We start from the raw sequence: 26,081 nt of genomic DNA, 5'->3' as shown, positions 1-26,081 counted from the left end.
GGAAATATCAGATAGTATAAAATTTATATACAGTTTATAATGATTAGAGAGCAGAAACTAGGGAGTCATCTGCAGGAGATAAGATTTTTACATATACATAAAAATACATATTAAAGTTGGGGACTTTGCTGGTGTAGTCTTTTTATAGGTTTTATAAACCACTTGAGCCTATATCAGTCATTTTAGTGTCTGACATGTTTGGAACTATCAGTGCTTTGTTGGTTTCTGGCTTAAATTCTTTTTCTGGTCCGTTTCCTTCTTCCCTTCCCCCCACTTTAAAAATTTTCCTATACATAAAAATAGAATTAAGATTTTTTTTAGTAAAGTTGATACTTATAAGGTCAATATTTTAAAAATGCATTTCTATATACCAGCAACAAAAAATTAGAACGTGTAATAAAGACAGATGCCATTTACAGTAGTATCAAAAATATTAATTACCTAGGAAGAGATTTAACAAAATATGAGTAAGACCCATATACAGAAAATCATAAAATGACTGAGAGAAATCAAAGGAAATTTAAATAAATGGGAAGAGATACTATGTTTATGGGTAGGAAAATTCAATATTATAAAGTTGTCATTGCTTTTCCAAGTGATCCATAGATTTCTTTTATTACATTTAAAATCCCAACAAAGTATTTATTTTGACTGGTGGGCATTGAGGAATGGATAGTGGAACTTGGCAAGTTGATTCTCAAGTGTATCAGAACGGACACTGAAAATCAGTTGAGAAAGTATGAGCTTTAAATAACTGATGCTGAGACAACTGGGTATTCATATAGAAAAGAAGGTATCTGAACCCCTACCCCACACCACATGCCAAAAATCAGTTCTAGGTGTCTAAAAGACTCAAAATTAGGTAGAGTTTTTAAACTTTTTGAAAGTAATAAAAGAAAATGCCCTTTTCAATTAACGGATGAGAAGAATCTCTGAAGCGAGACAGAAAAACACAGGGAATAAAGTAAATTACTATTAAAGTCAATTACATTAAAATGAAGAACTTCTGTTCATCAAGATATACCATAACAGAAGTGAAAAGATGAGTCACACACTGGGAGAGGGTATTTGCTATACCCATATGACAAAGGGTTAGTATCCAGACCATATAAAAACTATAAGCCATTCAGAAAACTACAACCTAATTTATTTTAAAGGGGAAAAAGATTTGACTGGGCATATCACTGAAGAGAGAACACAAATGGTAAAATAACATATGAAAATATGTTCAACTTCATTTGTAATCAGGGAAATGCAAATTAAAGCCACAGTGGCATATTATTTCAATCTCATCAGCTTGACAAAAATTTTTCAATGTGGAATACCAAGAATTAGAGATGTGGAACCACTGAATTCTTATACAGTGTTTGTGGGAGAGTCAATTTATTTCAACCATTTTGGAAGATAATTTGCATTATCTATTAGGTTGAAGGTATGCATGCCTTTTGACTCAGCAATTCTACTCTCTGATGTTTGGCCTAGAGAAACTCTTGTACACATGTAGTGGGCGGTAGGTACAAGATGTTCATAGTAGCATATCTGTAAGAGCAAAAACTAGATATAACCAAGATATTCACCAACAGTAGAATGCAGTAAAATTCTGGTATATTCATATAATTGAATACTATACAGAAATAAACATGAATAAACTGTAGTTATTTGCAACAACGTGGATGCATCTCAGGAACATGTTATTAAGTGGAAAAAGTATGTCCCAGAAAGACCCATATGGTAAATTCCAATTATATGAAGTTCAAAAGCATGCAAAAATCATATATACATACATATATATGTATATATACATACACAAACAGATGTATATATAGAATGATTAGGAAGGATGGGATTGGAGAGGGACACATAGGGGCTTAAATGTTCTATGTCTTAAATGGGACAGTAGGTGCACAAGGTGCATGTCCTTGTTACTTTTTTTGTCCTTAAACATTTATTTTATAAATATTCTTTTGTATATATCCGATACTTAATAAAATGTCAAGGCTCTTTGGAATTGAGGAGGTAAAAAGAGCTTTATCACAGAATGATTTCATGCTGGAAAGTTAGAAACAAGAACAAAGGTCCCCAGTAAAGGTCTGGTTAAATAAATTAAGGTACATCTGTATAACAGAATAGCATCCAGCAATGAAGTGCATACACTGACATGAGATGTTCCTTGTACAGTAGATGAAAGAAGTTACAGAACAGTATGATATCTCATTTACATAAGAAATATAAAAATACACATACATAAGAATATAAAAAGCATTTAGTGAGTACACCAAAAAGTTAACTGTATTGGAATCTGGGTGTTGACTATTAGAATTATATTTAGGTTGTTTTCTCTTGATTTCTTCTCATTTTTTTCTACCAGAAACATATATTACTATTATACCAAAAAAAGTCAGAGAAAGAGTAGCAAAGAATATCTAAGAAACATCAGAAAGAAGAATGTAAATATAAAATATTTGGAAATGACCTTCACAAAATATATTAACATATTATTTGAAGAAAACGGTTACACTTTTATTAGAGTTAAAAATGAGATATGAAGATAAATGGATTTATCTATCTATCTATCAAGTTTCTGGCTAAAAGGCAATATAATAAAGATTTAACTTCTTTCCCATTTAATTTACAGGATTAAAATAATCCCAAACAAAATCACAATGAAGTTTTTTTGGTTTTTGTTTTTTGTTTTTAAGGGCAAATCATTCATTTATTGTTTAAAGATTGCAAGACAACATCTGAATTTCTGTAGCACAATGTAAATGTTTTACTTTTTTGATAAAGCAGAGTATAATAGAAAAAAACAATTAGTTTCCAGTAATATCTATATCTCTATTCAGAATTAAGTCTTCCACAGATATGTCACCTGGAAACAAAAGCCTGTTACAAAAAGCAAAGCTTCAACAAGAGCGGCTACTTTTCGGGCAGGGAAAGGTTCATCCCTCTAGGGGGATGCTGTGCTATGTAAAATGGCTGCAAGGTCACAGCCTTGAGGGCGCTGGAAGTCTATTCTCCTATTCCACATGAAGTAGTGTGGTGAACTTCAAACGTCCGTTCATCTGCAACCAAGCTGGCAACCTTTAACTGATTCTTTCAAGCAGGTAAAAAATAAATTAAAAGAAATCCCTACACTGATGTTCCTTGATTTACACTGTTAAATCGTTCATTAACATGTAATTCTGGCTAAGAATTACATTTGAGACTCCTTGTTCAGATTTTGGTTAACAGTACAAATCTTTCCGAAATTCAAGTTCTTATTAATCAATCATTTGTCAGCTAGGATACATTCAGGCATCAGCTGCAACTACAGAATAGATGCACTGCCTCAGCGCTTGGGAAAGACAGAATCTAGAACACTACTAGCAGACAAAATATCTGTTACTAGACAGCATATGTGCAGTACAGCAAGATAAAAACATATATTCATATGTTGGCTTGTTTAAGCCTCAAGCCCTCAATCCTTTGTTGAAATACAATAATTTCATTCCTATGGGTTTTTTTTTTCCATTCCTATGGTTTTTAATACCAAAAACTCAACCTCCAGGAGGGCTAAAGTCTAATTTATACTCCAAACCAAGTAGCAGTGCAGTTCGCTACTACTGAGGCTGAATCCATAAAGACTTCAAGACCACGTCCAGAAGACAAGTTATTATATATAACACCCTAGAAGGTCTGAAACATAATAATCATATACATAGCAGGTCCTCCAGAGCTTTTTACCTATAACATGTTTTTTGATGAAAGTTATTTAATGTACTGGAGATAACTGTGACTTACTGATCAAATATTTGAGTACTTGTACTTACCTGGGATTTCATTTCTGGTGAAAGAAAAAGGAAGAACAGGACTCACTTAAAAAAGAAAACAAACTTTATAAGTGAAAGTAAAAATCTTATCACACACTATCACTTTTGGAAGCAGCATAGAGGGGCAGTCAACGGTAAAACACTGGTGAAGTAGGTCAAAACTCTAGGCCAAAAATCCATTATTATTATCATCAGTGACAGTACCACAACTGTGCCCTTCATAATTAATAATCACTCCTAAGAATCTTCATTTGGCACCAGATGATGCGTTTAAGAGAAACACTCTGGGAGGTTTTGAATCAGTCTTGGTTTTTTGTTAGCCAAGTTACAGGAAAATGTTTAAAGTGGGGGGAAGGGAAGAAGGAAACGGACCAGAAAAAGAATTTAAGCCATAAACCAACAAAGCACTGATAGTTCCAAACATGTCAGACACTAAAATGACTGATATAGGCTCAAGTGGTTTATTAAACCTATAAAAAGACTACACCAGCAAAGTCCCCATTTATCTGTAGAGTTCAGAAACTAAAACAAGGAATATTTTAGCTTGAAACCTTATCTCAAGAGAATCATATACACTTCACATGAATAAAAATACCTGAACCCCCAAAAAAAAAAAAATAAAACCTGAAACCAAACATTTTTAATTGCTCCAATACCCCAAATATAAAGAAAAAATTAAGTCAGAAGACTGGGCAATCTCTATCTCCCCTCCACACTAACCACCCATCCCATGGAAGACCAAGGGAGATCAGACTTTCCAGACTTCTAACACCTGGCTGCTGCAAAATTCTACGGAGACTCCTTGTGGAACAGCAGTCTCCCATCTCTTGTGTCTCTCCCTGTCATGATCATGCAGGAAGCAAGTCTGGCTGTGCTATTTGTTATCACTGTCTGTCACCCATCTGCAACATGATATTGCTACAAAGGTAAGTACAAAGTAACGTATCTAGTTCCCTTTCCCCCAGAAGGTTGAGGCTCAGGTACAGGGGTAATTCTCCTGTGCACAGTCATAATTTAGGCCGACTCAGTGACTTCAACAGGCTTCATCATGTGATCAGGTTTGTTGCCAGCTGCATAATGCTCCCACATCTGTAGATAGAGCTGCTCTAGTTCCATTGTGTATTGTTTGGTGTTGAACAGAGGGCTAGATATTCTCTGCTTCCAGACTTTGCCACGAATTCTCTTCAGGTATTCTAGATCAGTTCCCAGTTTCACAGCTATGTCTTCATACTCTTGTCTATTTTTAGCAATAAGCTCAAGACAGCCTAAACAAGTGAGCTGGGAAGCTGCAACTCGGGAAGCAAGAGTCTCTCCTGGCATAGTCACCATGGGTGTCCCCGACCAAAGGACATCCATCCCTGTGGTGTGTCCATTACAGAGTGGAGTGTCCAAGCAGACATCAGCCAGCTGGCCTCTCCGAACATGTTCCTCTTTAGGAGCAACAGGTGAAAAAATGATACGGTTCTGGGGAAGGCCCATATTTTGCACGTACTGTTGAATATTAGGTTCTCCTACTGCTGGGAAACGCAACAGCCACAGTACGCTATTGGGAACACGCTTCAGAATATTTGCCCACATCTGCAAAGTAGATGGGTCAATTTTATATAACTGATTAAAGTTACAGTACACAATGGCATCTTCCGGTAACCCGTACTGAGAACGTGTGGTTACAATAATGGTACGGGGAACCTCCTCTCCAGTGGCAGCCTTATTGTTGATCTGGGTAGTTGCCAGTCCATTGCTAATACTGAATCCATTAATTGTTATCTGAATTTGTCCTCTGTTAATCATTTCAATAACTGCTTCTGCAATCGTATTCATAGGAATGACAGGCATATTGAGAGCTATATTACTGCTGTCTGTTTTGTCTCCTCCATCAGGACATTTCATCTTGACAATTTTCACGTCTGGTAGACTATCAAGAAATGCTTTGAGGTCGATGCCATTCAGCACAATTCGATTGTCATAAATGTGCCCATTGGACTTAAAATCGATGACTGCTTTTTCCTTCAGGTGAGGGAACATATTAGCATGATCACCAATAAAGAAAGTATGGGGCATATAAGCCAGTTTCTCAGAATACTGCTCAGCAACTTCAGCAGGTGAAGTTTCCTGATCAGTGATGATATAATCCATGAAAAGTGCGCCACTAGTCCCAGGGTACCCCAGCCACATTGCCTGAAGAGGAGCTGGCCTGAGAGCAAAGAGTTCATTTCGAGCACCCCTGGTATAACCATTCATATTTACAAGGATGTGTATACCATCTTGATGGATGCGATCAGCTGCTTTTCCATCGCATGGAATCTGAGAAAGATCAACGAAATGATCGGCTTCTGCCATCACCTTCGCTCGGAAGTTTGTGCCATCATCTGGGCTCAGGGCATAACAGAATACCTCAAATTTATCACGATTGTGCATGCCTGGAATAGACTGCATAAGATGAGAAGTAGGATGGTTCCCAAAGTCAGAACTCACGTATCCTACACGCAGTCGACCAGCACTGAGCTTCAAGTCCTTTGGATGTTCATACGGTGGTTTGTGAAGGACACTGATGTTATCCAGGCAGAGGTGCCCATGCCTCTCGGCAATAGCCTTCCTGACGCCGTGAGGAAGAGGATATAACATGCTGTGATGAGGCTGCACGGAAGGCAACCTGTTCTTCTCTAACTGGTCAGCCACAACGCTGACCAGCCTCTTCATGCGCTCATCATAGTCTGTCCAGTCACAGACAGTCTGCAGGCAATGAGCCAGATTACAATACGCGTCAGGAAAATCAGGTTGAAGCTTCAGAGCAGTGCGGTAAGAAGCAATTGCTTCTGGAATATTCCCTGAATCCTGGTGAATGGAAGCCAGATTGCTGTGGGCTTCCGCAAATGCAGGGTCAATCTGAATGGCACGGGTATAACACTGCAAGGCTCCCTGAACATCCTGCATCCCCGTTAGAGTGTTTCCCATATTACAGTAGGCCTCGGCAAAGGTAGGACTGATTCGAATAGCCTCCTTATAATGCATCAGAGCTTCCTGCACTTTTCCCTGCTGCTGCAATACACTTGCTAAATTTGAATGGGCAGCAGCAAACTCTGGGAAGACTTCTAATGCTTTACAATACAAGCGAACTGCCTCTTCAGTGTTTCCCTGTTCTCGCTTGGTATTGGCTAGGTTATTCAGAGAGTCTGCATGGGTGGGACACAGCCAGAGAGCTGTATTATAACAATCTTCTGCTTCGGCAACACTGCCCTTCTCTTTGAGAGCGTTGGCTAGGTTGCAGTAAGCGTCCGGGAAGTGTGGTTGCAATTCAATAGCTCGCCTGTAGGTGTCTATTGCCAGATCTATCAGGCCTTGCTCATAGTATACACAAGCCAGGCTGCCATGTACCACTGCATGATTTGGACTCAAGCTTAGGGCACGAAGGTAAGCTGCCACAGCTCGTTCAAAAATCCGTGCCTCTTTGAAGACATTTCCTAAATTGATATAAGCATCCAGAAAATTGGGGTCATGGGTGACAGCCTTTTCAAAGTGATGAATTGCAAGCCAAATCTCCCCTTGTGCATTGAAAACACAGGCAAGATTACTCCAAGCTACTGCAAAGTTCGGTTGCGTCTCAATTGCTTTCAAATAACATGCCTTGGCTTCTTCCAAGCGACCCAGGGCTTTGAGCAGGTTCCCCAGGTCACTGCAAACAAAGTACAGATCAGGATTGTACTGAAGAGCAGAGGCGTAAGCTTGTACTGCCCCTTCCATGTCGCCTGCTGCTACCAAAGCGGCTGCCAGGTTAATATAACCATCGATGAAATCTGGTTTGAGACGCAACGCATGCCGGTAATGCTCGATTGCTTCCTGCAACTGCCCGCTTTCCTTGTACACATTCCCCAAATTTGAATAGGCTTCTGCCAGAAGAGGGTTCTTTTTAATTGCCAGACTACTAAAGCGGGCAGATCCGTCCAGCCTTCGACACCGGAAGTGTATAGATGAAAGTAATAAAAGTACACCAGTATTGTCTGGCTCTTGTCTCCAGAGCTGCATGCAGTGTCTCTCAGCTGCCTCAAAATCTCCCGCCTGATAGGCTCGCTGTGTCAACTCTGCTAACCCTTGGAAGGAAAGCATACGTTTCGTTGGGTCTGTGCTGTCGGCCACGTTGCCCACGGAAGACGCCATCTGGAGCTTCTGGAGGGAGTGTGAAAAGAGGGTAATTGAGTCCCGCTGCTGCCACTACTGGCAAGAATGTTTCTAGAGGTAGCAAATACAAGGGCAGCAGCCGTACCACTGCTTTGGCAGGCTTAAGCGGCGGCAACAGTTACATACACTGAACCTTAGGAACTCTGGTTGGCCATCTATGTCTCACGGTCTTGAAAAAAATCACAATGAAGTCTTTTTTAATTGATAAAATGGTTCTAAAGTTTATCTGGAGATGCAAGAGGGAAGAGATGTGGGGACATATGTATATGTATAACTGATTCACTTTGTTATAAAGCAGAAACTAACACACCATAGTAAAGCAATTATACTCCAATAAAGATGTTAAAAAAATATAAAGTTTATCTGGAAGAATAAATGGGGCTATTGATAATAGAATTCTGAAAATTAAAATTAAGAGGTCAGACTTGTTCTAATGGATACATTTTAAAATGAATGCTAAAGAGACAACCGTTGAACCACTATGATACAGTCAAATAGAAAGCTCTTATACATCTAGCAGAAAGTGCTCAAACATCTCTTCATATTTTTGGAAACAGTGAATGTTGGAGGAAATAATGGTAATAGAGAAAGTATAAAATAAATAATGTTAGAATAATGGTTAAGGAAGGGTAGTTAATTTTTTACCTTAAAATACGTTCTAAAACAAATTTGACTGTATTTACCTAAAATCAATTATAGAGAAGTTAATGTAAAAAAAATTAAATCATTGTTCAGAGGGAGCACAGAAAATATGTAACAGATTCACGATGGTATAAGTCACTAAATCCAATGACTTTGCAGGACCAACTGATAATCTTGACTACCAACACTCTTTTTCTTCCCTTTGCTTCCTTTGACTTCTATGACACACACTGCCCCGATTTTTCACCTCACTTTGGTTGCTACTTCTCCAATTCCTTTGCAAGATTATCGTCCTTTGAAAGCCATTACATGTTTGAGTTCCTCAGGGCCCATTCCTTCTCTACACTGTCTCCCAAGATATTCACATTTACCCACGGCTCCAATTACCACCTCTACTCAGGTGACTCAAATGTAACTCTCCCCCAGGCATTTCTTACCTATCAGTATAAGTCAGAATCCCTGAAAGAGAAAGGTGGCACACTCAAATGTACCGTAATTAAGGAGACTGTAGTCAAGAGATCATTTGCAAAGGGTTTGGGGAAAACAACAGAGGACAGTAGTCCAGCATCTCAGGGAGCTTTTACTGCCTAGGCTTAAAGGAGGAGGTTAGGGACTTCCCTGGTGGCTCAGTGGTTAAGAATCCACCTGCCAGTGCAGGGGTTCAAGCCCTGGTCCGGAAAGATCCCACATGCCACGGAGCAACTGAGCCTGTGCGCCACAACTACTCAGCCTGCACTCTAGAGCCCGCGAGCCACAACTACTGAGCCCACGTGCCGCAACTACTGAAGCCCACGTGCCGCAACTTCTGAAGACCGGGCACCTAGAACCCGTGCTCTGCAACAAGAGAAGCCACCGAAATGAGAAGCCCACTCACTGCAACGAAGAGTAGCCCCCACTTACCACGACTAGAGAAAGCCCGGGCGCAGCAAAGATCCAACCCAGCCAAAAATTACTTAATTAATTTTTAAAAAAAGGAGGAGGTGGAAATGATTACTGGATTCGAGAGAGAAAAAAAGAGGAAGAGGTGGGAGGAAGAAGAGCAGGAGGAGCAGGAGGCAGAGGAAGAGGGTTTGAAGGAGGCAGGGTGGAAAGAGGAGGAGGTGGGGAAGAGGAAGAGATGATGCAGGATGTATATCGTATCGAGTAAATACTCAGCCTTCACGCTTCTTCCTTCATGTACCTCCTATGGGCTGAACGCAACTAGAAGGCAGAGCACACGGGAGCAGGTGCTGGGGATACATGGAATCTTGACATCCCACACACGTCAATGTCTCCAGGCAGGGATCAGCGTAGAGATGGGTGGAGAGTGGCTCTAGATGGGGAGGCAGAAGATATCTACCTAACAGACACCTCCGGCTTGGCTTCTTCTCTAGGACATCCCAGGGATATTTAAAACTCAGCAGGTCCAAGATTAAACTCATGAACTGCCCACTCCACAACCTCTCAAGAACAAGACTAATGAAAAACAAACTGGTCCTCTTTCAGTGTTTTCTGTGTCATCAAATGGTATCAAGGTCAGGCCTGTCTTCCCATAACTGTGCAGGAATGGATTGGAGTGGGGCAAGAGTAGGTGCAAATAGATCATTGAGGACTCTATTCCCCTAGTCCAGACACAAATGATGATAGAATGGGCTGAGGAAGTGTTGGTAATGATGAACAGAAGTGGATGGATTGAAGTGGATAGATTGAAGAGATATTTAGAAAGCAAAGTTGTTAGGACTTGTTATGAGATTGGATGTTTGGAGGTAAAAGTAATGTGGTTGTCAAAGATGACACCTTCAGTGATTTCCCATAGATCTTAGGAAGCAGACACAACTCCTTAACATGGACTTACTGGCCCTGCGTGGTCAGCATCCCCCACTTCCCACCCTTCAACCTTCCGCCTTCACTTACGCCAGGCCCCTCTGAGGATGTGGACCATGTTCTACATTCTTTCCGTCCTTCCTGTTTCCTGTGCTTGCCCCTGAGCAGGACATTTGGACCTGCTCTTTCCACTGCCTGTAATGCTCTTAGCCCACTACCTAAGTCCTCTTTATCATTCTTAGCTCAGTCACCACTTCCCCAGGAAAGCTTCCCCTGACTTCCCTAACTAGACCTAACCCTCCTATGAAAGTGCTCCTAGACTGGGTCCTTCCCTCTGTAGCCTCTATCCTTTAGTAGCTTACACACACTTGTGTGGCTTTTCAGTGAACGTCTAACATATTCTCAATCCCCCACCAGGATATGAACTCCACGAGGACAGGGGCTGTGTCTTTCTTGTCTCACAGTAAATAGTCTTATTGCCTCTCGTAGTACTTGGCACCTTGTAGTACACACACACACACACACACACTCTTTAATGAATGAATGAATAAAAGTAAAAGCAATGGAATACATCATGCAGAAACACACTGATGGATTTAATAGACTTAAATTATAATCTTCTCTATATTAAACAAGAGTAAGGAGTAAATGATAAGTGATAAACTTAGAGATATATTCATAATATAAAGACAAGAAGACTATATCTCAGTAGAGTTCTTGCCACATCAACAATACAAATAATACCCAACAGGAATTGACAAAAACAAAACAAACAAAAAAAACCCCCTAGAACAGAAAGAGTTATGACAACTTTTCACTGTAAAAATTGAAACTCCAAATAAAACTGGCCTAAACAATAAGGAAACCCACTGTATCACGTAACCAGAAGGATAGGATGGCTTCCCTCAGGATCATGAGACGGTACCCAACGATCACCGGGGACAGCATGCTTTCTTGTGCACATTCATCAGAGGAGAAATGCAGTCTCTTTGTTAGCAATACAATACAAATCCTGGGCTTCCCTAGTGGCGCAGTGGTTGAGAATCTGCCCGCCATTGCAGGGGACACGGGTTCAAGCCCTGGTCTGGGAAGATCCCACATGCCGCGGAGCAACTAGGCCCGTGAGCCACAACTACTGAGCCTGCACGTCTGGAGCTTGTGCTCCGCAACAAGAGAGGCCGCGATAGTGAGAGGCCCGTGCACCACCATGAAGAGTGGCCCCCGCTTGCCGCAACTAGAGAAAGCCCTTGCACAGAAACGAAGACCCAACACAGCCAAAAATAAATAAATAAATAATAAAAAAATAAAAGGAATTCCTTTAAAAAATATTTAAAACGTGAAATTTTGATGACGTTTTAAAAAAAAAAGCATATTCAAGGAAATATAGAAACCTGTGATCTTTGGTGGAATTAGTTTACCTAGCTGTGTACTGAAAGGTAATGGTCTTTTGAGCCCCCTCTCTCACACTATCCTGCCCCCTGGGGCCACAGATAAACCTGTTAGCTAGAAAGCAAGCTGGTTGAGGCTGGGCAAAGATTTATGTATATCACCCAGGGCAAACTTTTTTCTGAAAAGGTGGGAAAAGCCTCAATAGTTATGAGGAAGGTGGATTCCAGAAGGCATGAATTAGCAATGGTCCTGAAGGGAATCCTGCAAGGGAATTCGGAGAAGATGGTCAGAGAATGAGGGCCGAGCTAGGAAGGGGCAGGATTGATATATGAGCCATAGTCCTTCATTGCGTTTGGAAATGGCTGCATTTGGCAGAAGACATCCTTATTCTTCAACGAACAGAAACATTTGCTTCCAAGTCATCTGGATTTTTTGCTCCCCTAAATAAATACTTCTGGATTCAATCAGAGTGGGAGACAAACAAGTTTAGTTGTTTAAAATCCCACTCATATTTCTGAGCCGTTTTCTTATCAATTATCATTGGAGTATCTTTCACTTAGTAAGTAACTGAGGTGCTAATTCTTGGTCTTGAAATGTGATACCAGACCCAAGCCATATTCTTTGAAATCATTGGGTTAATGTGTCTTCATCTAGAAATGTGACTCCTCCTAAAACGATTTCCCTTAAAAACTGCGGGACATTGAACCATTCCAATTACCATTGGGCTCGTCAGTGATACAGATGGTGGGAAATTCCACCATACTTTATATATTATCTCATTGCCACTATAGCAAGAACTTGCTGAATTCTTTAGAGATTATGATATTATTAACTCAGGTTCCATTTATAGGCCAGCATGACAAGGACAACTGCTTTCCTGTGTTGCATTTATTTCTTGATACTGATTCTTCCTCTTGCTTAGAAGCAGTTCCTTCATTGTTTCAAGTTAGTTACATTAATTTGGATCCGTTTTCCAATGTCAGACTATTTGCTTTTAATCATATGGTCTTGTCATCTGCATGTGTACTTTATGCTTAAGTTACTGATTACATTTAGAGGTAAATGAGTTAATATGCACCCTCACAGATCAACAAGAAACCATTACACATCTAGGCAGTAGTGACATAGAAATAAAGGCTACCTCTTTTGTAAGCAGTTTTTTTTAAATGTGAGTCCAGTAGCACTGAAACTTTCTTCAGCCTTACATATGAGTAGATTTTAGTATGTCATCTGTGTGGATTATGAGTTTGTAGGCTTTGGCTCTGAAAGCTGTAATTACCAATGTTTGAAAGACATCTGTGAGGGTGAGGATATGGAGAAGATAAGCCAAAAGCAAGATATATAATTACCAAACCCTGTCTTCCTATTGGGCACTCTGGATGTTTTAAGCAATTAGGACGTTTTAGACAGGTCCTTCTCCTATCAGAGTGCAACATCAGGTTGCTCTGAATGTAAGTCATCAATCTTTCAGGCAGGAAGTGTCCTCTCTCACATACACTATCAGCTCATAGGTCCTTCAATGACTAGGGGTGGAAAAGATCCATACTTCTCTATTACTGAGTGAACGTATCCCTGACTGTCCTGCTATAAAGGCAATTTTTATAGAGGGAAAAACACTGGGCCTGGAGTCAGGAGAGCTGATTCCCAGCTCTGAATCTCTCATGTGCTGTGACCCTGGCCAAGGCTTCAAGCCTCAATTTTCCCATCTGAAAAATGGAAATAGTATAACTACCTCACAGAATGATCACAAGCAAAAAGGTCATATTTATGAAAGTGCTTTAAAAATACTATGAAATTTCTATACAGTTCAGGATATAGAAAATAAAAAATCATGTAGAGTTGCACCATTTCTTTGGAATGTTAAATATTTGTTTCTGTTTTCATCTCTGGTTAAATACTGAACATATATGCTTTCAATATTTAGGAATGCATTGAATGCATAGCTCCGCTATGAGTAGCTATGACTTGGAAATATTGGGAGAAATGACAAGATTCCTTGTTATTGATAATTAACAAAGGAACCCTTTCTTTCAAAGGTAAGGGTAGCTTAAACCTGACTCACAGTACTTTGCTCTGCCTGATTTTCTTTAAGGAAAACTGCTGAAAAGTTTTCTAAGAATAAGTGAGGTGAGATTGGCCCTTGAGTAAGGAGAGTGGGCAGCTAAAGCCTAAAGCTTCTTTCTCAATAACAAGTTTAAGTGCCTTGTTTATTTTCATGGGATTAAGTGACACTTGTATAAATACCTTACTGAGTAATGGTGCTGTGGCAAAAGTGAAGTTTATTTAAGACACTGCTCCACCCAAGGTGAGCAATTAAAGCAGGTATGTAAACTAAGTCACCTTTGGCTTCTCTACTCAACCCGATGAGTAAGTAGTACTAGAAAGGAAAAATGGTGTGGGGTATATGGCATGGCTGGAGGTGGGAAGAAATAGGAAGGCAGAAGAAGCCTCCCTGAAAGAATGAAGGAAGTGTGAACGGTGGTAGGGAAACTATAACAATTGAAAATTGATTCTGACTATTGATATCAGTCTATCAAGTTAATGCAAATTAAGGTGGCATGAGATTTCTTTAAAAAAAAAAAAAAAGCCTTTTCCCCATACAGTGTAATAATAACCACCTTATTTTAAATGTAGCCAAGAAGGGCTGTGTTTGCTCATGTGATAGGGTTTCCGTACGTCCCACACCTGGGGAAGTATCAGCTAATATTGATTTAGCACTCATTTATACCTGATGGTCAGGACCAACTAGAATAGAGGAAAACTGGTACAAATTAGTGAGGCCCTGTGGTCCCAGTAAGTGGTCTGGGGCCCAACTGTTGTATATCAATACAAATAACTCTTTCTGGGAAGGAATGGAAAAAATATTTTAAATGGATCTGAATCTGCTCTCAGAAGCTCTAGTGCTATCAGGCTAAAGATCTCCTCTAAGAATGTTAGGAATGGGTAAGATCAAGTTACATTCTTAGATTTTTATTATGTTTAGCTTATTAATTTGGGAGGTAAGCAAACTAGAAGCAGAACAGGCTTTAAAACATCTGAGTTTGTTATTATATTATGAATAATAACTGTTAGCTGGTCCATTCCATTTACCTTTTCCTCAATGAAATTCTCTATAAAGAAATATCCATAAACTAGTCTTACATTTTAAATATCACTGCAGATTATATGGAACAATAGAATTAGATACCAATCCACTGAAAACTGTTTCTTTGGGTAATTTCCACGAATTGACGTCAGTTATCCACAAATCTTTGTATTTGGCTAAACACTGAGAAAATATGTGGGGCCTGCAATTAAACTTAGTGAACTCTTAATCATTTCTAATCCACTGTCTCCAAAATTGGCCAAATCATAAACATCACCTGGGGAACTTTTTAAAAATTGTACAATCCTGCCCCTCCTGCTCCCAGACCTGCTGAATTAGACTCTCTAGGGAATGAGGCTGAACTCTGTATTTTTAGAAGGGCCCCAGGAATGCCTGATGAGATATATGTTTGGAAAACAATTCTATGTCCTTGTCGTATTCCTCATGATGTCAGAGCTCTTCAAACCCCAATATTCCCTTCTGACTACCCCTCTCCTCAGTGATTGCAGGCTTTTTTTCTGTTCCACCCCACCTAAGAAAGAAGGCACATTCCCACCAACCACTGTGGCCCTCAGCAGCAGTGAGTCTCTGCGGCAGGTGCAGTGGAGAGCGTCTACCATCTTGGGTGGGGAGGTCATGGAGTAAAGGGATGGAGGTGTGGTCTGGAAAAGTCTTTCCAGAGATTCCCCTTGACAACCAGTTGTAGATGACATTGCTACCTCCTCAAATGGCCATGCTCAACTTCCTTTGCTCTACATAAATTTTTTCTTTACCTTCACTCTCTTAACGTCCCTTCTTCCTGTAAATGGAGGGGGAAACATTGTCCCGTTTTGTCAAACTTGTGCTCTTGATCAAATCCTCTACTGCCTCATGGAAACTAAATCTATTAGTCCTCCTCATTCCAACTTCATTTTTTTCTCGTTTGGCTTCTATTGGCATATCAGTAGACGTTTCTTCCCTCTGCTTTTTAAACTAAAGCAACATATACTTTCTTGGACTTTGATGAACCCCAAGATCCCATTTGACTTCATGCCTTCTGTTTACTGTCAAATTTCTCAAAAAGAGAATTCTACATTACTTGCATTCATCTTCTCACCCTTCTCATCAACCCAACTGTACCCTGGCTTCCACAGAGCCACATTTTATGGACACTATTGGTGTGAAGATTTCCAGTGATGAGATCCAATGACTTTGCTTAGCCCTTAACCTTCTTCCCCATCTAACAGCTTTTGACATTGCTGATCACCACATCCTTTTAAAGACTTTATCAATTAGTCATCATTTAACTATAAGAACAAAAACCTATTCAAATGATTGAAACAGCAAGGGGGAGGGTAATATAAGACCAAAGAAACTCTCTCACAGAAAGTATAATAGGGCTGCACAGGGATTAGCATCAGGAACTAGGAAGCTATCAGTAACCAATAAAGTTTCAACAAATAATTCTCGGGCACCTGCTATATTCCAGGCACTCCTAGGTGTTCAGTGACCAAGTAGTCAACAGAAGAGACAAGGTCCCTGCCTTGAGAGACTTTATAATCTAGTGGGGAAGGCTTACATAAACAGGTAAACAATTGTGTATTTACACCATATAATGAGCACTACAGATGAAACAAACTGACCTAATGATACATTATTATAGGTTATTAGTGATAGGCAAGGACTCAGAAAGGATACTCTGAAGACAAGACATTTAAACTGAGATCTGAAGAATGTGAGGGAGCCACTCAGGGCAACTGAGGATTGGGGCTGTGGAAGGAGTGTTTTAGGCTGAGGATACACCTGTGTGCAGACCCTGCAGTGCTGTTTCGGGGGAAGTGAAAGGAGGCCACTGTGGCTGGAACTTAAAGGGTGAGGGGGAGAATCAAGGGAGGTAAGGTTGGAGAAGGAGGCAGAAGCCAGAGCAGGCCAGGCCTTTTAAGTATTTAAAGGAATTTGGATCTCATGGCAAACTAATTGGAAAACATTGAACTGATTTAAGCAGGAAACAACAAGGTCCGATGTATTTCCAGGTTTACCCTGACTGATGAGCAGAAAATAGATGAAAGGAGGCAAGAGTAGAAGGTAGAAGACCAGTTGGCAGCTACAGCAATAGCTCAGGTAAGAGATGATGGCAGTTTGGTTTAATGTAGTAGCAGAGGAGATGGAGAGAAGTGGATGGACTACACATCTATTCACGAGGAGCAAATAAGAGGACCAGCTGATAGGTTAGAGTTGGGGAGGGAAGGAGAGGGAAAAATCAAGAATATTGCCTTGGTTGTCTTGTTTACAATAACTGGGTGAATGGTGATAACATTTACTGAAGTGGGAAAAAGTAAAGATAGAATTTCTTTTTAATAGTGAGGGGAGGAAAGCAGGTTGATAGAAATTGAGAGTTTAGTTCTATTTCAGATACATTAATTTCAGATATTCACGGAGACTTGACATGTCATACAGACAAATGAATATCTGAATACAGATTTTGGAGGAAATGTCTAGGCTAAAGAGATTAATTTGCGAATTTGTTACCATTTTTAGTATTTAAAGCTGTGGGAATGACTGAGATTACCAAGAAGGTGAGTTCACAGACAAGAAAGCAGAGAATAGAGCCCAGTTTTTAGAGGCCATTAGAGGAGGAAAAACCCCTGAAGGTCACTGAACAGCAGTGGTTAGAGAATTAGGAGACAGACCAGCCAATAGAAGAGATTTGGTTTTCAAGAAGTTGAGCCTGACTAACTGTGTTGAAAACTGCTAAAAGTTGGAGTAGGATGAGGTTCAAGGAACATCCACTGGGTCCAGCAATATGTAGGCTGTTGACAACATGGATTAGCAGTTTTCATTGGCGTGGTGGGGGTGGAAGTCAGGTTCGAGTAGATTGAATAGGAAATCAGAGTTAACCTGTAGACATCTCTCTCAAGAAGGTTTGCTGTGAAGGGATCAGAGAATTAGTATTACAGATGGAAAGGGATAGCATAAGAATCTTTGTTTTTTTCTAAATCTTAGGATGGAGCATGTTTATACATATTGGGGATAATCAAGAATTTGATGATGAACAAGAGGAAGGGAATAACTGAAGAAATGAAACCCCTAAGAAGGGGGGAAGGAATTTAAATCATAAGTAGAGGAATGGCTTTTGACAGGAGAGGAAGAAAGAAAGGAGAGATGGGTCCAAATGCCAAAAGATTTGTAGATTTGATGGTAGGACTATACTGGAGTCGCATCAGGGTAGGCAGGTGTGGGGATGGTTTTAGAAGATTGAAGAAAAGGGATAAGACAGAAAATAGTCGTCATGGGAAAATAAGCATACTCTCAGTTTCTCTCTCTCTCGCTCTCAGGTCATCTGTTCTCATTTTGATTTTCTGCAAGTCACTTCATTCGTTTCTTTCAGAAGGCAGGTTTCCTCCACTTTTCTGTTTCTGTGACAGAAGATGGCCACCCCATGCACAGGTTTCTGTGATCACCCAGTTCATGCCCTTAATAGAATAACATTGTATTTCTTAATTCCAAATTCCCAGGGGAGAAAACCTGATTGGTGCAGCTTTGGTCAGTTATCGAACTCAGGTCAAACCAACCATGGTCAGAAGAACAAGGTCAAATCGTACAAACATAGCTGTCAGGCCCAAACCCTCTGTGTGTTGGCGGAGGATTAGATCTTAGAGAAGGGGACGTGAGCTCCCAGATATCCCACAGACATCTACCAAACATCCTCTGAGACACCAAATTCTTTAATTAAGAAGTTCTTCCCTTCTGCCTTCTTTCCTAGTTTTGTTTTCTTTGGATTGTTTATGTGTTTACTTTTCCTCCTCCACTAATGTATAATTTCTCAAAATTTTCGCCTTGATCCTCTTTTTCTTTATTTCTATATTTTTCTCCCTCGCCAACTTCATTTGTGCCCATGGCTTCAACTATCATATGTACATGGATAACCCCCCAAACCATACCTATGCTCTTCTCAACTATCATTTAAAAACTGCTCTTAAAAACTCCAAACGAGTTTTTTTCTCTTTTTTCCCCTTGTATCAAAATCAGATGATGAATGTTAACTCAACTAGTTACGGTAAACATTTCATAATATAGGTAAGTCAAGTCTTTACGCTGTACACCTTCAACTTATACAGTGCTATACGTCAATTATATCTCAATAAAACAAAGGAAAAAACTGTCTCCACTTGAATATCCTCTGGTTCTCTTATTTATAGATGAGCTCATTATCTTCTCCCAAACCTGCTCCTTCTCTTGGCTCCCTATTCCTGTTAAAGCCACCACTATCCTCTTAGGCATCCAAGCCTGAAGCTTCAGAGTTGTCTGACGTCCTACTTTCAAGGTCCATCAGCTAAGGAGTATCACCTGCATCTTTTCCTCCCCTCCATGTCCCCTATCATTCTCCTAACTCTCATTACCTAAACTCCCATGGACTATTCTCAAAGTCTACTAAATCATCTTCCAGTTTACAGTCTCCATCCAGGTTGTAAACTATTCTTGCATGAATATTCAAAAAGCCCAGCTCCATTCATGTTCTCCCCACCCGCTCAAGAATCTTCAACAGCTCCTCCCTGCATACTCGATAAAGGGCAAGCCTTGCCTGGCAACCTCCATGACATGTCATCAACAGACCAAGACTTATCTTCCATTTACCATCAGTCGAGGCACACTGCTCGATCATCTCCTAACACAGCCTGTGTATCCCTAGTGACAAGATTTCCTCATACTCTTCTTTCCTGAAGCCTTTCCTCAAAAATGATCTTTCCCTCCCATTGCTTCCATTGGCTTTATTTGCACCTCTCTTATGGAAGACCTGTGTTTAGACATGGTTTCTACCTTTATCTGTAGAAATTACCTTTTTACCTCTGAGAGACTACAATTTACCAAAGTATGAAAACAAGGATCTCTTACAGAGTATACAAGAGCGTCGCACTTTGAAGGCATTTAATAAGTGACTTGATGAGGAGTTACTAAGGCCTGATGCTAGTATTATTGCTATTAAATGCTCATGTAGGCCTATTAAATATATTAATATGAACCTTTTCAATAGGATGCTTGGTAGGACACTGGAAACCTTCTTAATAGGATGCTTGGTAGGACACTGTGCTATAAAAAGTTTAAAATAATTTTAATACCTTCTCTAGTCAAGCGCTGCTGATGAGTTGATTGCACCTTAACAGCAGTCACTCAACACACTTATATGGTAAAAAGTAAAATTCAGTCACAGAGGAGGAAATTAATCGACACATTTTAATCACTCCAAACTCTCACTTAAAAAAAATAGTATTATGATAATCAAGCACAGTCTCTTCATAGGACCACTACTGCTCTCATGTACTGTTGACACCATGTTTGGAACTAAAACAAATGAAATGTCACAGCAAAGAGAGAATATTTGCAGGTTTCTGGCCCCCAAATCTTGATTTAGCCTCTGAATGTGTTGGCTTTGTTCAATACAGTCTTTTAGTTAAATGATAAAACTCTACTTATGTATCAGCCTAGGGGATGTGCCCCTGGCATCATAGTTGGCGATAGGAACTGCTGTGGAGATGAAAGCTGAACAATTGGTGGTCCTCATCACTATTTTCTATCCAGGCAGGAATAATTGCATGCATACTCTTTTGATATTTATCACTTAAAAAACAAGATACCCCCTCTTTCTCTTGCCTCTTCTGAACTTCTTTTAAAAACAAAGCATAGGGACTTCCCTGGCGGCGCAGTGGATAAGAATCTGCCTGTCCATGCAGGGGACACGGGTTCAATTCCTGGTCCGGGAAGATCCCACGTGCCGCGGAGCAACTAAGCCCGTGCAACACAACTACTGAGCCTGCGCTCTCGAGCCTGTGTGCCACAACTACTGAGCCCACGCGCCGCAACTACTGAAGCCCACACGCCTAGAGCCTGTGCTCCTCAACAAGAGGAGCCACCACAAGGAGGAGCCCGTGCACCGCAATGAGGAATAGCCCCTGCTCGCCACAGCTAGAGAAAGCCTGTGCACAGCAACGAAGACCCATCCCAGCCAAAAATAAATAAAGTTAAATCTTAAAAAAAAAAAAAAAAGCATAGGGAAAAGCTCCTTGACATTAGTCTTATCAAGGATTTTATGGTTCTGACACCCAAAGCATCACAACAAAAGCAAAAATCAACAAGTGAAACTACATCAAACTAAAAAGCCTTCTGCACAGCAAAAGAAACAATCAACAAAAACGAAAAGACCACCCACAGAATGGGAGAAATATTTGCAAACAACATATTTGATAAGGGGTTCATATCCAAAATATATAAGCAACTCATGCAATAGCAAAAAACCAAAACAATCCCATTAAAAATGGGCAAAGGATCTGAGTAGACATTTTTTCCAAAGAAGATATTCAAACGGTCAACAGGTATATGAAAAGGTGCTCAACATCACTAATCATCAGAGAAATACAAATTAAAACCGAAATGAGATACCACCTCACACTTGTTAGAATGGCTATTATCAACAAGTTAAGCAATAATAAGTACTGGTGAGGATATAGAGACATGGGAACCCTTGTGCACTGTTGACGGGATTGTAAACTCGTGCAGCCACTATGTAGAACATTATGGAGGTTCCTCAAAAACTTAAAAAATAGAACTACCATATGATCCAGCAATCCCACTTCTGGGTATATATCTGAAGGAAAGGAAATCAATATCTCAAAGAGATATGTGCATTCCCATGTTCATTGCAGCACTATTTACAACAGCCAAGATATGAAAATAACCCAAGTGTCCACTGATGGATGAATGGAAAAAAATTGTGGTATATATACACAATGGAATATTATTCAGCCATAAAAAGAAGGAAATCCTGCCTTTTGTGATGACATGGATGAACCTTGAGGGCATTATGATACGTGAAGTAAGTCAGATGGAGAAAGACAAATACTATATGATCTCACTTACATGTGGAATCGAAAAAAATCCAAACTCATATGAACAGAGAATAGGAGCAGGGGCTGGGGAGTGGGAGAAATGGGTGAGGGTGGTCAATGGTACAAACTTCAAGTTATAAGATGAATAAGTTCAGGGACGTAATGTACAGCATGGTGACTATAGTTAACGACAGTATATTGTATATTTAAAAGCTACTAAGAGAATAGAATTTAAAAGTTCTCATCATAAAAAAGGTTTATAACTATGTGAGGTGATGGATGTGTTAAGTAACCTTATCGTGTTAATCATTTTGCACTAAATACCCATATCAAATCATTACATTACACGCCTTCAACTTACACAATCTTTTATGTCAATTACATCTCAATAAAGCTGGGGGGAAAGAAACAAAGTAAAATATTTATTATTTACATGAAATGTTCCTTTCTACTTAATTAAATATATATATTTTTCAGTTTCCTTACACAGGCCTCTTGAGAATTGCTCCTAACAGAGAGAGAGAACTAACCACATACCAGCAGATGTCACTCTGTAAGGGATCCTCCTCAACTGTCCTTCTCTGTCAGTTCCAGTTGGTTATTTTTTTTTCCTGCAAATTTCAACTGCCTTTTCTCCATTACCAATTTCAGTTTCCATTTTCAACATCTGATGAGCCTCCAAGAGCCACTAGGACTAGTATTTTTTTTTTAAACATCTTTATTGGAGTCTAATTGCTTTACAATGGTGTTAGTTTCTGCTTTATAACAAAGTGAATCAGTTATACAGATACATATGTTCCCATATCTCCTCCCTCTCGCGTCACCCTCCCTCCCACCCTCCTTATCCCACCCCTCTTAGGACTAGTATTTTTCACTTTGCCTGTATAAGGATCATAATACACGATATGCTTCCCTTTTGAATGCTGGCCCCAGTGCGAATATCTGTTTAGTTTAAAAAGCCACATGGAACATTTTTCTACTCTGTGGCTATGTCTTTGCAACAGTGATATACTTCTTATTATCCTTTTTTTTTTTTTTTTTTTTCTGATGAAAGGCACAGTTTAGTTCATGGGACAAGCACTGGTTAAAATTTGCTACTCTTTTCAACAACATTGAGCAAATATTGTCTACCAGGTACCAAGCACTATTGTGGAGAGTCAGCAGTAATAAAACAGATAAAAAGTCTTGCCTTCATGGCTCTTACATTCTACACGGACAGAACAAAAAATAATTAAAATATACAATAGGTAGGTGGTGATGTGTGCTCTGGGGGAAAAAAAAGGAAGAGAGTAGGGAACATCTAGGGGGTGCTTGCAATTTTAAAAAAGAGTTTTCAGAAAAGCTTTCATTGTGAAGGTGATGACATCTGAGTGAAGACTGGAGGAAATGAGGGAGCAAGCCATGTGGGTAACTGGGGTAGGAACTGCTCAGACAGAGGGAACACCTAGTGCAAAGGTGCACATAGCCTGTCACAAGCAGTAAGGAGTTTTACTGTAAGCATCTGCCAGGGACAAAAATTCAGGCAAGGCTCTTTTTGTTGCTGCTCTAAAGAATCCACCTACAAGAGAGTTTAATCAGCTGAAGATGAACATCAGTGCAGATCTGTTTAGTGTTCTCTCTCAGCCGTGACCTCATTTCTGATACTGACAGCCTGGACTGCCTCTTAGATTTGGTTGGGGCTTGGATGCATCCCCTGGCAAACCTGGATGAAACTAGAAGAGGCAGGTTTTGGTAGCTCTGTAGGCCCATTAGTTATCTCATTCTCTCTTCACATGGGGCTACATATTAATCAGAGGTAGCCAATGATTCCAAGTTTTAATGCAACCTAAAGTATAGTCCATTACCATACATGAACCAAGAAGTAAGTGTAATCGTTCTACTTCAGATTAGCTAACGGTGGAATCTTGTTCCACAAACAGCCAAGACACGGGTTACTGAGAACAAAGGTATTTCCCATGCCACCAAATTGCGCTTTCAGTGTTGTCTTCTTCTAGGTAGGTCAACATAGTAAAGAGGTCATTACCAACATTAACATATATAGAATTTCCAGGGATTATGTTACACTTATATTCAACAAATAGAGATAATCTGCACGGGACCTAGCCATCCCATAGCTAGCACAGTCGGGTATGCTCTTCTCGCCCAGCAATCCACACTTCCTTCTAAGGGGGGTCCCAATTTACTGAGGGGTATGTTTTCCTAAAGCTTCTTTTCATACCCTTGGAGCCCACTCCCAAACTCACTAAGAATAAAATACTCTTAAGAACTCAACAAATGGACATTGGAAAGCCGATACTGGGTTTAGTTGATTTTAGCCCACCTTTGATTTGTTTGGAGACTGAATTCCTTACACATAAAGATCAGTATTTATTTCAGGAGAACAAAGGTTTAAGAGGCAACCAAGATATATTTAGTAAAGAGAAGGTGATTGAACCTCCAAATAGGTCATGGTGACTTATGAGCAACTGAAAATAGTATTTTAAGATCATACTAGTTCTCTGTGTGCGTCATTTAGATTTGTTTTGGTTGTCTGATTTAAGTTGGCGTTGGCAGTTTTGAACAAACACAGAAAGACTTTAACACATGGCTAGGTAGGTTGTTTTAGATCCAAATCAGGTATTGATCATTAGGACTGTGGCTTGGTATAAATTTAGAATTACTGTAATCTAAAGTGTTGGGGTCGTTACATACTTATATTTAGGAGTGGCCAGAGATAACATTTCTATTATGAAACCATGCTCTAATCAAATCGACAACTTGGCAATTTACCAGCATTTTTAAACACTTCACATATTTTAATCCGTCAATTTTTGTTCTTGATATTCTGAAAAAGTCATCAGAAAGAAGCCATTTATCATTCTTTTTCCCCATGAAGGAAGGCAATTTCCTAATGAATGAGGAAATCTTTCATTTCAGATGGAAAAAATAACACAATAGGTCAATTATACTAAATTTAAAAGAGTAAAGTTTTTACTACATTTATATTTAATATATGTTATTCTGGAAAGCAAATACATGTGAACACAATGGGGATAATAGTAGTATCGTACCTTGTGGATTATAGGAGGATTGAAGGAATTAACACATAAAACATTCTTACAACAGTGGCTGACACATGAAATGCTCAGTAAATGTTAGCTGTTATTCTACTATGTGATAAAGTGAGGAACTGTCACTAGTATTCATGGGTGCAATTCTTGCATTTTACAGAAAAAGTGGTTTCATCCACTTTTTACAGAACCTAGTATGCTTTCTGTTCTGAGGGCACAATGAAGCTGAGAGGGATGGCTCCTCTAAGTGAAACTGACCCCTGCATTTAGTGCCTGAAACCAGAGGAAGCTTGTCAGTGTGGGCAGACACCAAGAGTAGACCAATCTGATCTCCCACTTCTTTTTTCTCTCATGGAAACGAATGGAGGGTATCTGATGTGGACCCTTCAATCAATTGTTCCTGCTTAATGTTTCAAACCTTGGTTTACTGTGGGGTAAACTTCGGTTCCTGACAGTCATCCAAAATCTTAGTTTCTCTTCAGTTCCACTGCAGAATAAAAACTAAATTTACCCCAGTGGATTGTTACATCAAGTCTGGTATTATTTCTCCCAAGAGGACATCTGCTTCTGGGAAAAGACAACAGGGCGTGCCCTCCATTACACCTCCATTTAACTGACGGTGCAATGATGGACAAGTCCTTGTTGACCCCTGCAATTCAGAGTTATTGTCTTGGAACAGAAGATTTGATGATCTCTTTTCACTCCATAGGATAACTGTAAAAGTATCCACCCAGTGTTCAATCCAACCCCCAGACATTGCTTCTGATGGCCTTACATTCTTTTAATTAGTCTACTCAACACAGAAACTCAGATTCCTAAAATTAGTGGGGAAGGGATGGATTCTTCTCAAACATCCCACCACCAGAACAGGTGTACTTGGAAAGTCAAGTTTGCCTGACGTATCCTCTGTCTCAAGTGGTACAAACGGCCCTGGAGGGTGGAGCCCTCACAGCCTGCTTCCCTGGGCGTGCGCGTCTGTGGGTGTCGGGGTACGCGCAGGACACACACGGACCCACTGTCCCAGGGCAGCCCAATCACGGTCCCCCTCTCACCTCAAAGCCTGTCAACTCTCACGCCCCTCCTTGAACGCACAGCCCCTTTCTCCGCCTTCGCTCCTTCGTATCCCGCCTCCAAAGTAGGACGCCCACTTTCGTTGGCAGATGCTCCTCTCACTCCTACCCGGAAACCAATCACTCGCGTTCTGGTGGAGAGTGACGGAGACAATGGGAATTCTCGTTGCGTCATCTGCCCGCCCCGAGCGCCGGGA

The 26,081-nt window shown here is 40.2% G+C and overlaps 1 protein-coding gene across 1 annotated transcript; it reads right to left on the bottom strand.

The window, feature by feature from the left end:
- Positions 1-4,687: 4,687 nt before the first annotated feature.
- Positions 4,688-25,927, bottom strand: LOC130706617 (UDP-N-acetylglucosamine--peptide N-acetylglucosaminyltransferase 110 kDa subunit-like). Its single transcript, XM_057539302.1, has 2 exons — positions 25,867-25,927; positions 4,688-7,973 (listed from the first exon to the last, which is right to left on the bottom strand). Exon 2 carries the CDS (start codon positions 7,962-7,964, stop codon positions 4,824-4,826), a length of 3,141 nt encoding a protein of 1,046 aa, XP_057395285.1. The 5' UTR covers positions 7,965-7,973; positions 25,867-25,927; the 3' UTR covers positions 4,688-4,823.
- Between the last annotated feature and the right edge of the window lie 154 nt (positions 25,928-26,081).

Source organism: Balaenoptera acutorostrata, unplaced genomic scaffold, assembly GCF_949987535.1.
Source record: "Balaenoptera acutorostrata unplaced genomic scaffold, mBalAcu1.1 scaffold_1060, whole genome shotgun sequence".
Taxonomy (NCBI): domain Eukaryota; kingdom Metazoa; phylum Chordata; class Mammalia; order Artiodactyla; family Balaenopteridae; genus Balaenoptera; species Balaenoptera acutorostrata.
This window is presented reverse-complemented; position numbering and strand designations above follow the sequence as displayed.

What these genes read in the sequence shown, in the direction of transcription:
- LOC130706617 (XM_057539302.1), bottom strand. Translation starts at nt 7,964, where the DNA reads ATGGCGTCTTCCGTGGGCAACGTGGCCGACAGCACAGACCCAACGAAA.